Source organism: Taudactylus pleione, unplaced genomic scaffold (genome assembly GCF_031769625.1).
Source record: "Taudactylus pleione unplaced genomic scaffold, aTauple2 ptg000690l, whole genome shotgun sequence".
NCBI lineage: Eukaryota > Metazoa > Chordata > Amphibia > Anura > Myobatrachidae > Taudactylus > Taudactylus pleione.
In genome coordinates, this window is record NW_028285092.1 from 50798 (window position 1) to 63744 (window position 12947).

The window sequence follows — 12947 nt, forward strand, 5'->3', positions numbered from 1 at the left end:
TTAAATATAAAAAGTACCCAAACAACCAATATATCCCATAGTTCCAGTGTCCCCTACCCGGATATGAGACAAAACAGAAAGGGCTATTTCATAAAGGGGGGTCAGTTTCATCAGTCACACACAAAATATTAAATTACAAGGGGAGAAAGTGAACAGGAGATCAAAGCATTGTACTCACTCATACATTATAGTGTTTTACATACAGGGATTGCATACCAGGATATTTAATAAAGCTAACTAGCATGCTGTTATGGCATAATCCACACGTCTAAATTAAAAAAATCACATTAATAAACATAGTTACCCAATAGCTTTTGCAATGTAGCCAAAAGTGTTAACTGTGGCTCTTCTGATGGCCTTCTTATGAGCTTTAAGCAGCTCTAACAATTCAAAACAAATTCTCATCCATTCTCTTGCAGAGACATACTCGGCACCCCTAAAGAATGAAAGATGAAACAGGTTAATTTTCAAATAATGACACATTTTACTGCAAGTTACAAGACAATCATCCCATCAAAGCTTTATGCAAAAATTGCAGACCAGTTGCAGAAATATTTGTATTTTGTAATGGAACATTCGTAAACAAACATACCTATCGGCAATACGTCCGACCAAGTCAATGCAGTTCTCCTGTACTTTTTCATGTCTGTTTTTCAAAATGGGTGTAAGTCTTGGCAGCAAATCTTTTATTGGAGGAGTCATTTTGTGCATTCCTATTAAAACAGTTTGCATGAAAGCTGCTACATAAAAAACACACACAAACCTAAACACATGCATACAAACAACAAATTGATCATAGTCACCTATAACATTAACAATTGCCTTCAGTGCTCCTAAAATGCTTCCTAGTACTTCAGGATACTCCTCTCCAAGGTATTCATACAACACAACACCCAAGTGGCCCATTAATTTTTCCTGAATTAAAAAAAAAAAAAAAGTAAAAAAAAAAAAAAAAAAAAAAAAAAAATCAGAATAACTACATTAAAACTACTAAAAAAAGAAAGGTATAAACACACCAGAGTAACTCACCTCTTGACAGGTTTTCATTACCACTGCAGTACGAGATATTAAATCTGCAGCCTGCTGTCTCACTTTAGCAGATTTGTTGTTTAAACGCCACAAGACTGTACCACATATCTGGGGAAGATATGGCTTCACTCTTTTTCCGAGAGCATTGACAACAGTACCAAAGCCATTCAACATCACAGAGTCCTATTAGAAAACACAACAAATGAGAAACATTCAACAAGTGTATATACATCATTATTTGCTCAGGGTGGTAAACATACACAATACAACAACATGTTTATCGGATATTACAGCGCACATTATAATTTCCTCAGCAGTGTCCCCTTTGGTCTATCTATATCAGCCCTATTTCTGGTTGGTAAACCAGACAGGATGTTGAAGTAGTATAATAAAGCCTGCCAGTCCAAGTATACCAGCTTGTCTACATTGAAGCACTGCAGAAAGTGGGAGAAAGCAGCAGGTGTGTATGTTATGCTAAGGATGAAGGGGGTTTCACACTCAAGTTATTTAAACGCAGTGTAGCTTTACATTTTTTTTATATTTGTTAAATCTTTTTCTCTGAATCAATTTGAGGACATGGACCGTGTGCTATAGTCACCCATCAGAACTTTGACCCTTTATAAAGCAGATTTTTTTGTACTCTGTAAAATCAATACCTCAGAGTCCATCTGAGGGACACTGCCGACCGCAGGTTCAGAAGGGAGGTTAAGGAGTAGGCACTAGATAGTTAAATACTATTGAATCTGAAACTCCGCCCCCTTCTAAGCCCTCCCCCCCTGCTCCAGCAAGAACACCACAGCATACAACAGGCAAACAAACAGGGAGGGAACACAGTGTCCCCCAGTTGGACACAGGAATATTACAGAGTACAAAAAAATTAAAATAAAAAATAGTTTCCCTCCTTTTTCCTATCTGGGGGACACTGCTGAATGTGGGATTGCCCAAAGCAAGCCTTAAAAAGGTGTGGGGGATTGGTGCCACCCAACGGCCGAGCCATATGCAAAACCGTATGTCCAAAACTAGCGTCTTTGGCCACAGACATAAGGAACCAATAAAATTTGGTGAAGGTATGCACAGACGACCATTGAGCTGCTCTGCACAGTTTTTCATCCGAGGCACACCGCCACAGAAGCACTCACGGCCCGAGCAGAACGTGCCCGGATAGGGTCAGGCACCGGTTCATCCAAAGAGGCATAAGCCTGCTTATAACCAGAAGTGATCCTGCTTAAGAGGCAGACCAACCCTGCCCGTGAGCAATCACAAAGGACCAAGAGACTTGTCAGACTTTCAAACAGACGCAGTCTGTTCCACATACACTTTCAAACGTCTGGACAATACCCAAAAAGTGGATATGGCTACCTAAATCTGGGAGGATGAAAATATGGTAATCTTTCAATTCGGGTGAAAATAGGAAACTATTTTGGGTAGGAAAGATGGGCGATTACGGACGGAGCACCACCCAGTTGGAGTGAAAAATTCAAGAACCAGACAGAGCTACTAAAGGTGCTACCTACCCATTGTAAGTTTTCCACATGCGGTGATAAATGGGAGCTATCTCCAGCTTACAAATCTGAAGCATAGTACGCGTCAAAGAAAACCCCTCAGACTGCAAAATCCCGGTTTAAAGTGTCACATTGACAAAGTGTGACTGAGCAGGTCATCCCACACAGCAGCAGCTAGTACGGTGATTCGACCAACAGAGAAGGTCTGCATACCAAGCCTTCCTTGGCCAGTCTTGAGTGATGAGAGCATAGGCCTTCTCACTACAGATGCAGCGGATCAACTGTGGTAGCAGGAAGATGGGTGGGAACAGATAACCCTCTTTGAAAGTATCACCTGTTGGTCAGAGCATCCACTAAGGTTGTCTGAAAATCCTGGGACCACGACCCGTAACACAACAGCTTCTTGTTCAGTTTGGAGGCGGTGAGGGATGTCCGGAAGACCCCAGCGCTACATAAAAAGGTTGAGCGCATTCTGGTGCAGTTCCCATTCAACCTTGTGCAGACTGAGGAAGTCTGGTTCCCAAGTGTCTGACCCTGGAATGAATATGGCAGAGATGGCCAGAAAGAAATTCTCTGCCCATCACATGATACAAGCACTGGAATGATATCGAATTAATATCACCTCAAAAGGTAGCTACCATCTTCCCTTGCGGTGTCATACAGAAAAGAATAGACACCCAGCTCAGTTGGAAAAGGTACAGCCACAAATACTTTAGTTCCACAATATTGGTCCCTGGAAGAAAAACACATTGACAGGATGTGTTGGAGAAGCCCCAGAAGGATCATTCTCTGAGCCGAAACCAGGTGGGGATTTGGGGAAGTTGAGAATCCAACCATGTTCCTGCAAGACTGACACTACCATCTGTATACGGGGTATAAGGGACACGGATCATCAAATCGTCCAGATAAGGGTTGAACGAGATCCCATTATGACTTAAGTGGGTGATCATTGGGGCAAGGACCATGCCCTAGAAAGCCTGACAATGGAAGTTGAGGGTCCTAATGATAAACTGAAGCAGCTTGTGGTCTTGTTCCTTTATTGGAACATGCAAATATGCATCTTTGATGTTGAAGCAATATTGGAGAGAAGAGATTCCATTTTGAATTTCTCCAACTGTAGAAAAGGATTTAGTCACTTCAGGTTTAAAATGGACCAAAGAGACCAGTCTGGTTTTTGCACCACAAAGAGGGGAGTAAAACATCAACCCTTCATGATTATCAGGAGTCGGGACCACCACTACTGCAGGCAGGACAGTAAGGCAGCCCCATCTGATCTGGTCACATGGAAGAGAAGTGACCAAGAACCAGAGCGGAAGGGGACCAATTAAATCTAAAACGTAGCCTCAAGACAGGACACCACGGTCCCAGGAGGTCCGCGACCGACTGGAACCAGATGTCACAAAACAGGAGCAGACAGGCACCTGCCATCAAGTATCCAGGGCACACCCAGCAGCATAGACTGCTTGTCTCCCTGGGGAGGGCCTCGACATCTGACCACCTGGCCATACGGCCTCGGAGGCGACCAGTCCGGTGTCCCCCTGCAACACAATTGGTGGGCAGAGGACGGGACCTACCAGGGAAACGAAAGGGCTGAAAACTGCAAGATGTTGCACTGTTTAGAATGACCGGGAGAAACGGCTCCTTACTGCCCGTCACCTGAACGATTATACGGTGCAGTTCTAGCCAAACAGTGACTCCTTTCAAAGTCTTCTTGGACTCTGTATCCGCCTGCCAAGATCGCAGCCACAGACTTCCTGGCCGAAATGGACAAAGCAGGCATACCTGACAGAAGGAAAATCACATCCAATGGTGCACGACCAACGTGAATGGAGGTATGCTTCATGTTGTCCACGAGGGCAAAATGATCAGATAGCTCCACTTCTGCTCTCTGCCAATTGGTCAGACCAGGAGGAGTCTGAATGCAGGGGCGGTCCCCCGATCTGGTGAAATGCAACCAAGATGCTGCCCGCCATGTAAAACTGTGCCTAAAGTAAAAAAGGGGAAGTGGGAGCCAGCATAAAGCTGTACTCTCCGCAAACACCAGCCCTTGCTATCACGTAGAACCGGAGCCTGGGGAACAGGCTTCAGTACACTGTGTATTGCACAGCCCTGGCCACTCAGCACTACCCCTGTAGACTGTGGTGGCTGAAAGCACAAGTCTCAACTGCCGGGACACAGCTTAAAGCCTGTAAATAGTTATTAAAATACAGCGACTAAGAGCACCCACGGATGCCTGGTGACCACCTTCTGGGGACGGACGTGGGCTGTGGCTGTATAGGAAGACACCACTGCTGTCATAATACCTGCTAACTAGAAGCTTAATCCCATTAGGCAGAGGTTCCCAAACGCGGTCCTCAAGGATCCCCAACAGTTCAGGTTTTAGAGATATCCATGGTTGAGCACAGGTAGTTAAATCAAATTGACTGAGGTACTAATTAAGTCACCCCAACCATGGATCTCTCCAAAACCTGAACTGTTGGGGAGCCTTGAGGACCACGTTAGGGAACCTCTGCTATAAGGGGATTCAGGCAATCTACAATACAAAAAGGGCTAGAAATAAATACTCCTACATTAAGAATCTTTGTTGTTATTCTCAGGCACTAAATAAAAAAACTGGCTTGCTGGAGCAAGTGGGAAGGACTTGGAGGGGGCGGAGTGTCAGATCAAATAGTTAACTCTTAAGTGCCTACTCCTTAGTATCCCCTCTAAACCCACAGTCGGCAAGGTCCTTGAAGCTGGACAAAGGAGGAATATTCAGCATGATTTGTTCTTGTCACTGCAGAGAACTAAGATTTGTGTAACAAAACTCCACAGGACAGAACCAGACAAATGATTGAGTTCGGAAAGTACATTTCGAATATAACTGTAGATGGAAAAATACAATAAACTTGTAAAATATTGAAAAAAAAAAAAAGGCACATGGCCACCCATCACAGCTGCTCATCTAATGCAATGTGCCACTCCACCCACAAGGCTTTCACTGATCTGGTACAATGTGCCTTCATATTGTAGGAGCAGGTTTCCCTGTACCAATATAAGCAAGCCAAAGTGATACTTCTAGCTATTGTCTGTTTTGACAAAGAGGACAAGATGATCAGTTACTGTAATTTGAGATATTTTAAATATTCTAACTACACCAAATGAGCAAAAAGATACATCATCCTTCATATAAAGATTGCTACCCAATATCAGTATAACAATGTCCTAATTTAAGTCAAAACTTGGACAACATTTTCAGTGGAATAAATTGGTTGGTCCGAAGGATAGCCCTATCAGGACATCCAGTGGGCCATGAAAACAGTCTGTAAAAATCACCACAACAGAACATGGTATGTAAAACAGCCACTGACACTGTACCGTACCATTTTGTGTACAGATACAGCTGCAGTCGCACACAGAATACACACACACATTTTAAATCAGCAAAGTCTGCTTGTGCAAATAAAATGCTTTTGTAGCGAATAAGACACAAAAAGACGGTCGGCATGAGTAAGCTAGCACGGGACTAGAGGCGCAACTTGAAGGGCTGTTTAATGCGGCTGCCGCAACAACGATGGAGGACACATCTGTATGTACATTCTTGTTCACAGAAAGCAACACAAGCCCTCCAAACCCTATGTTACATTTGTGCAGATACCAGCTTTCCAGCTCTATGCATGGTCGCTTTAAGTCCTTTTACTTAAAGATTATGGTGTCAACTGCAACACTGTCAAAAATAGCTGGGCTAATCCCAAATGGTAAAACTATCATTGTATTAACAGGGACTTTTTTTGAGAAAAATTACACAATGGATCCACAATCATCATGAGGACGTCTATTTACCATGACCATTCTTCCTAGTCTGGTGTCACCAACAGCAACAGAAGAACCTCTTTTTTTTTACAAATAGGATTTTGGTACTTCCCGATAAATCCCTTTCTCCGATTCTACAGGGGACACTGGAGCCTCAGTACAATGGGGACGTCCCAGAGCTTACATTCCGGGTGGGAGAGCACCGAGAGCCCTGCAACACCGCACGGCCAAACTCCAAAGCGGAGGCCGCAAAAGTATCAAAACGATAGAATCGTAGGAAGGTATGCGTGCCTGACCAACTGGCTGCTCTACAAAGCTGGTTTAAGGAAACCCCGCGAGCAGCCGCCCATGAAGGACCTACAGAGCGCGTAGAATGCGCCATAATAGGACCCGGTGGTTGTTTTGAGGCCACCACGTATGCTTGCCTGATAGTGAAGCGAATCCATCTAGAAATGGTCTGTTTTGAGGCCGGCCAACTTTGACGGGCCACATCAAACCGAATAAACAAAGTATCTGATTTACGGAGGGAGGCAGTCCTGTCAACGTAAATCCGGAGTGCTCTGACTACATCCAAGGATCTTGAATTGGAAGAGTCATCCTTAAACACCGGAACCACGATAGGCTGGTTTATATGAAAAGTTGTCACCACTTTGGGAAGAAAAGCCCTTTGAGTACGCAGCTCCGCCCTATCTTCATGGAAAATAAGATAAGGAGGGCGGCAGGATAAAGCACTGAGTTCTGACACGCCTTGCCGAAGCGAGTGCCAAAAGCAGAACCACCTTCCAGGTTAAGTACTTTATCTCCACTCTCTGTAATGGCTCAAAAGTATCAGACTGGAGGAAAGCCAACACCAAATCCAAATCCCATGGTGCCGTGGGAGGCACAAAAAGGAGGTTGAATCCTCAACTCCTTGGAGAAAAGTCTGTATATCCGGGAGCAATGCCAATTTTCTCTGAAAGAAAATGGACAACGCGGATACCTGTACCTTTAATGAACCAAGACGAAGGCCTGCTGAGAGACCAGCCTGAAGAAAAAGGAGACGTGATACCTTAAAAACTGACGGAGGAGAATGACGTCTCTCACACCAAGCCACATATGTCTTCCATATGCGGTAGTAATGTTGAGAAGTGACTTCCTTCCTAGCCCGAATCATTGTGGGAATCACACTAGACAGAATACCCTTTTTTTCTGAGGACGGCCCTTTCAGTAGCCAGGCCGTCAAACGAAGCCGCCTTAAGTCGCGATAAACAAATGGGCCCTGAAGAAGGAGGTAGTCCTGAAGAGGCAGTGGCCACGGCTCGTCTATTCACAGATTCTGTATCTGGGAATACCACGCTCGTCTGGGCTAATCTGGTGCTATCAGAAGCACCTTGATCCCGTCTCGCTTGATTCTTTGAAGCAAGCGCGGAATGAGCGGAAACGGAGGGAATAGGTAGACGTAATGAAACTTCCACGGAGCAGTCAGTGCGTCTACTGCAGCTGCTCGTGGGTCCCTTGTTCTGGAGTAGTAAACCGGTAGTTGGTGGTTTAACCTTGACGCCATAAGGTCGGCTTGAGGACAGCCCCACCTCAGAGTTAGTTGCTGGAACACCTGAGGATTGAGTGACCATTCCTCTGGATGAACATCCTGCCGACTGAGATAGTCGGCCTCCCAGTTTTCTGCTCCTGGGATGAAGATCGCAGAAATCGCTACTGCAAATTCCTCTGCCCAAAGTAGAATCCTTGTTACCTCCCTCATGGCGGCTCTGCTTTTTGTGCCACCCTGCCTGTTTATATACGGCACTGCAGTGGCGTTGTCCGACTGGACTCGAATTGCCTGCCCCTCCAGCAGCAGATGCGCCAGCTGTAGAGCATAAAATACCACTATCAATTCTTTATTTATCAATATTTATGGGCAATCTGGCTTCTTGCTGCGTCCAGTGCCCCTGAAAATGCTTTCCCAGAGTCACTGCTCCCCAGCCCCTCAGGCTTGCGTCCGTGGTGAGGAGGGTCCAATCCTACACCGCAAACCTTTTCCCCGCCAGCAGGTGGGAAATGTTCAGCCACCAAATGAGAGATGTTCGAGTCTGAGGAGTCAGGAGAACTCTCTGATGGAGAAAGAGGTGGGATCCTGACCACTGGGAGAGGAGATCCAGTTGAAAAGGACGGGCGTGAAATCTGGCATACTGAATCGCCTCGAAAGCCGCTACCATCTTCCCAATAAGGCGGATACAGAAATGTACAGACACTCGGCAATGTTTTAAGACCAGGCGCACCATATGCTGAATGGAGGCAGCTTTGTCTTGAGGCAGGAAAACTCTTTGCTGCACTGTGTCCAGTATCATTCCCAGGAATAGTAAACGCTGTGTAGGGATCAGGGAGGACTTTTTGAAATTTAGTATCTAACCGCGTTGCAGGAGAATGCTCTGAGTTAAGCGAATGTCCCTTAACAGCCGAGCTTCCGAAGAGGCCTTTATCAATAGATCGTCTAAGTATGGAACAATGACGATCCCCTGACCATGCAGTAGGTCCATCATTGCCGCCATAACTTTTGTGAATACTCTTGGGGCCGACGAAAGTCCGAAAGGTAGGGCCTGGAATTGAAAATGCGACTCTAGGACCGCAAAACGAAGAAAAGCCTGATGGGGGGCCAGATTGGGATGTGGAGATAAGCGTCCTTTATGTCTAAGGACACCAGAAACTCGTTCCTGTCGAGACCCGCTATAACGGATTGGAGAGATTCCATCTTGAATTTGAAAACTCGAAGATGAGTGTTTAAATCCTTGAGATTGAGTATGGGTCTCATGGAGCCGTCCGGCTTGGGCACCACAGACAGGCTGGAATAAAACCCTTGACCTCTCTGGTGGGTCGGAACATTCACTATTACCTGAGACAATAACAGTTTTTGTATTGTCTCCTGAATTTCTCCTCGTTTTTCTGCAACCAGAGGTAAACCAGTTTTGAAAAAGGAGGTTGGACCCTGAAGTCCAATTTCAGGCCGTGAATAATGATGTCCCTGACCCAGGCGTCCTGGCAAGACTGGATCCAAATGTCCTTGAAGCGTAAAAGGCGCGCCCCGACCCTGGGATCCCCCAAATAAGAAGGAAGGGCGTCATGCGGCAGGCTTGGCAGCTGCCTTGTCCTGCTGAGTGTTGGAGGCAGCTGATGCTGAAGCTCTACCTCTGCCTCTGGAACCTCTTGAGAAGGCTGGACCTCCTCTGGAACGCCCTCTAAATATCTTCCAGAAGCACGAAAGGATCGAAAGGAGGGACCTGTCAAAGGTCTTCTAGTAGGAGGAGGAGCTGCAGATGGTAGGTAAGTGGATTTCCCACCTGTAGCTTGTGAGATCCACTTATCTAACTCCGATCCGAAAAGTACCTCCCCAGTAAAGGGAAGGGCTTCCACCGCTCTCTTGGACTCTGCATCTGCCTGCCATTGACGCAGCCACAGAGCCCTTCTAGCAGATATAGCTAACGCTGAAGATCTGGCGGATAGATTACAAATGTCCTTAGACGCTTCTCCAAGGAAAGCAGCCGACTCTGCAATCTGTTCGGCTAACTGAATTAAGTCTTCAGTTTGCGTACCTGTCTTAATCCCCTCAGCCAACTGCAGCGCCCAGGCTTCAATGGCCTTATTTACCCAACAACTAACTAGTGCTGGACACATCAAAACCCCTGCAACTGTATACAAGGATTTTAATGTGTGTTCCATCTTCCTATCCGAGGTTTCCTTTAGGGAAACCGCGCCAGGCACCGGAATCACCGTTTTCTTAGAAAGGGGCTACTGACGGGTCCACTGCTGGAGGAGTTTCACATAATCTCCTACTGTCAGGTGGGAAAGAGTAATAAGACAGATATTTCTCAGAAATTTTAAATTTTTTGTCTGGATGTTTCCATGCGGAAGAGAGAATCTCATCCAGCTCTTCTGATGCTGGAAAGGTAACAGACTGTTTAAATCTTTTACCGAAAATAGATGGTTTTTCAGTAACCTCTAAATCCTCTACATGCAACACCTGGCGTACTGCTGAAATTAAAGCATCCACGCCCTGAGATGCAGGTTCGGGGTCCTCAGGAATGCAAGTTTCCTCTTCCTGAACCTCGCCCTCTTCAGTGTCCTGCAACTCCTCATCTGACTCATCCCAGTGCAAGAGATTATGAATCAATCTCTTACTAAGGACCTGAGCAGGAGAAGAAGAAGCAGGTGGAGCCTGGGACATTGCTTTTGTAAGTCCCTCAACAGATCTGGCCAGAGAGCGAGCCCAATCTGGTTCAGCTGCTGTTTGGCTCAGCCTCTCCCTGTCCTTACGAGCTGATTCCAGCTCTGATGACAGATTTGATATAACTGCAGTCAATTGTTCAGACCACCTAGGATGGACTTCAAGATCAGTATCTTGAGGTAAAGACACACATTTATCACACAGTAAGGAAGCATTAGATTGTCCCTGTGTGAATTTTTCACCACAAGTCTTGCATGAAAAAGACTTTTGTGCAGCTTTAGACCTCTTGGTAGACATGTCTATAGTACAGACACCACACCATACCCACACCCACACACAGAAAAGGACAGTAATGCAATAACAGATTTTTCAATCACACTACACAGAGACCTGAAAGGGGCACAGAGGGAGATAAACTATAATGCTTGCAGCGCTAACAGAATATTGCTGATAAGAATAAAAATGCAAGTGCTGATACAGAGTACTAGCCTGACTCCTGACAGCTCTCTCTCCACCCTATAGTGCATGTAAAATGGCCACCAGCGTCCTTCTGGAAGCGCTGAGGCTGCTGGGAGGCAGGAGCAGAAGGGAAACTTAGGCTCCGCCCCCCCACAATGGCGCTCTCAGCGCTAGCGGAGCGCACTGTGAATGCCCGCCTAAATACTTGTCCTGGCTCCTCTGCTAACCAGGGAGCCAGAGAACACTAACCTTAGCCCTGCCTGTGCTGCCGGCGGCGGGCATATGCTACTGGGTCCCGCGACGTGCACTGCATGCAGCGCGTCTTTGGGTACCCTAGAGACTGAGGTCTCTGTAGCAGGAGACCTCAGCGCAAACCGCATGCAGCAGCGGTGAGGATCTCCCCGGCAGCTCCCTCGTCGCAGACAGACAGGGGCAGTAGGCTGCCTGTCTGTCCTCATGCTGTAGAGTATATTTCCGGAGCCCTAAGGAGGCTAACGTCCAGCTCCCAAGCAACATTTTTTAGACTGACCTGGGGGGGGGGGGGGGGGGGGGGGGGGGGAGGAGCTAGATACCAGTAGTTTTTTATTTAAAGGTGCCAGCTCCCGGTTAACACACTCCTATACCCCATTGTACTGAGGCTCCAGTGTCCCCCCCTGGTGGATGAAGGAGAAATACTTGGAATTATAAATAGGAGGAAACCAATTAAATCAATTGAAAAATTCAATGGGACCACCACAGAGAGTTGAGAAGGAAGTCGCGTTGATGTGAGGCAGACCCCCATCTATCTTTAATCAGCTGACACATGTCTGTATTCAGAGACCAATCTCCAGTAAGGACCTACTCACTCAGTCAATTTGCCACTGTTTTCTACCTCTGGAATGAACACTGCTTCCCACCCCCCTAACAATAATAAGTCTCTCCAAAAAAAAGACCTCTGAAAACACAATACTAAATAAGTTTTTCGGTTTGAAGAAATTAAAGTTTTAAATAACCTTGCATTTTAAATTCCTACACCTGATTAAAGTGAGTTAACATGATATAGCAAACTATTTTTCAAGACCCTATACTTTTACAAAGCAACTTAGGCATAGAGTATAAAAAAAACTTGATGAATGGGTTTCTATAGAATGTCTAACTACAACTGAAACATGGAAAAGTTTAGTAAATAAACAGTTCTTATATGGGGGAGTGCTCTAATTTCCCATGTCATAATTGTATATTAAAATACATACCTCTGTGGTTTGCTCTTGGAAAGCATAAAGAATTCCATCAATCAACTGTTCTTCCAATTTATGGTCAATATCTGCAGCTCCAAGATTGCCCATGATTTTCTCAATTGTTTCCATGACCATTTTTCTGTACTGCTCAGCTTCATCTTTTAAATCATCCACGATTCTAGAAATTATTTCCGCAGCTCCCACTTTGTTGGCAAGTTCTACCGTGGTGTCCACCAACTGCAGAGGTACAATAATTAAAAAGAGTGCAGGAGATTAGCACCTCAGAAAATACAATATGCAGGATTTGAAAAGATACATACATTGGCCAAATTAATATTTTAGAATTATACAGATAAGTACCTGTCTATAGTTTCTCCTGTCCAAAGCCATTCTGTGTTGCCAAAAGTGTTTGAAAAATGGCGGAAGAATTTCTGTTTTGATGTAATTTGCTTCCACACCATCAGTACCACAACACTGTTTTACAACCTGCAAAAGACAAATGTATATTATACCAGTGCTCAAAGTGTGCCGGTATGTAACGGTATGACATACCGCCACTTCAAGCACGAAACTTTTTTTTTGTTACTTTGCCGGATGCAGGAGTAGGGAACCCGCTGGGACCTCTCTGTCGATCGGATCATCATTGATGATCTGCAGCACTGACAGTCATCAGACTGACAGCTGTCAGCGCTGCCACCTCTCCGGGATTGCCTCGGACAGTGTAAACTGTCAGAAGCAATCCCACTGTCATCT

General features: G+C 45.5%; 1 protein-coding gene across 2 annotated transcripts in view; it reads right to left on the reverse strand.

Moving 5' to 3' along the window:
- Positions 1-12947, reverse strand: part of SF3B1 (splicing factor 3b subunit 1) — a 117588-nt gene that overhangs the window by 29352 nt on the left and 75289 nt on the right. For both annotated transcript variants that reach the window (XM_088456248.1, XM_088456249.1), the window contains 6 exons: positions 12555-12680; positions 12210-12431; positions 1030-1212; positions 804-915; positions 593-713; positions 305-436 (listed from right to left, as the gene is read on the reverse strand). In XM_088456248.1, coding sequence (XP_088312374.1) covers positions 305-436; positions 593-713; positions 804-915; positions 1030-1212; positions 12210-12431; positions 12555-12680 — 896 coding nt within the window. The remainder of the gene's footprint in view (positions 1-304; positions 437-592; positions 714-803; positions 916-1029; positions 1213-12209; positions 12432-12554; positions 12681-12947) is intronic.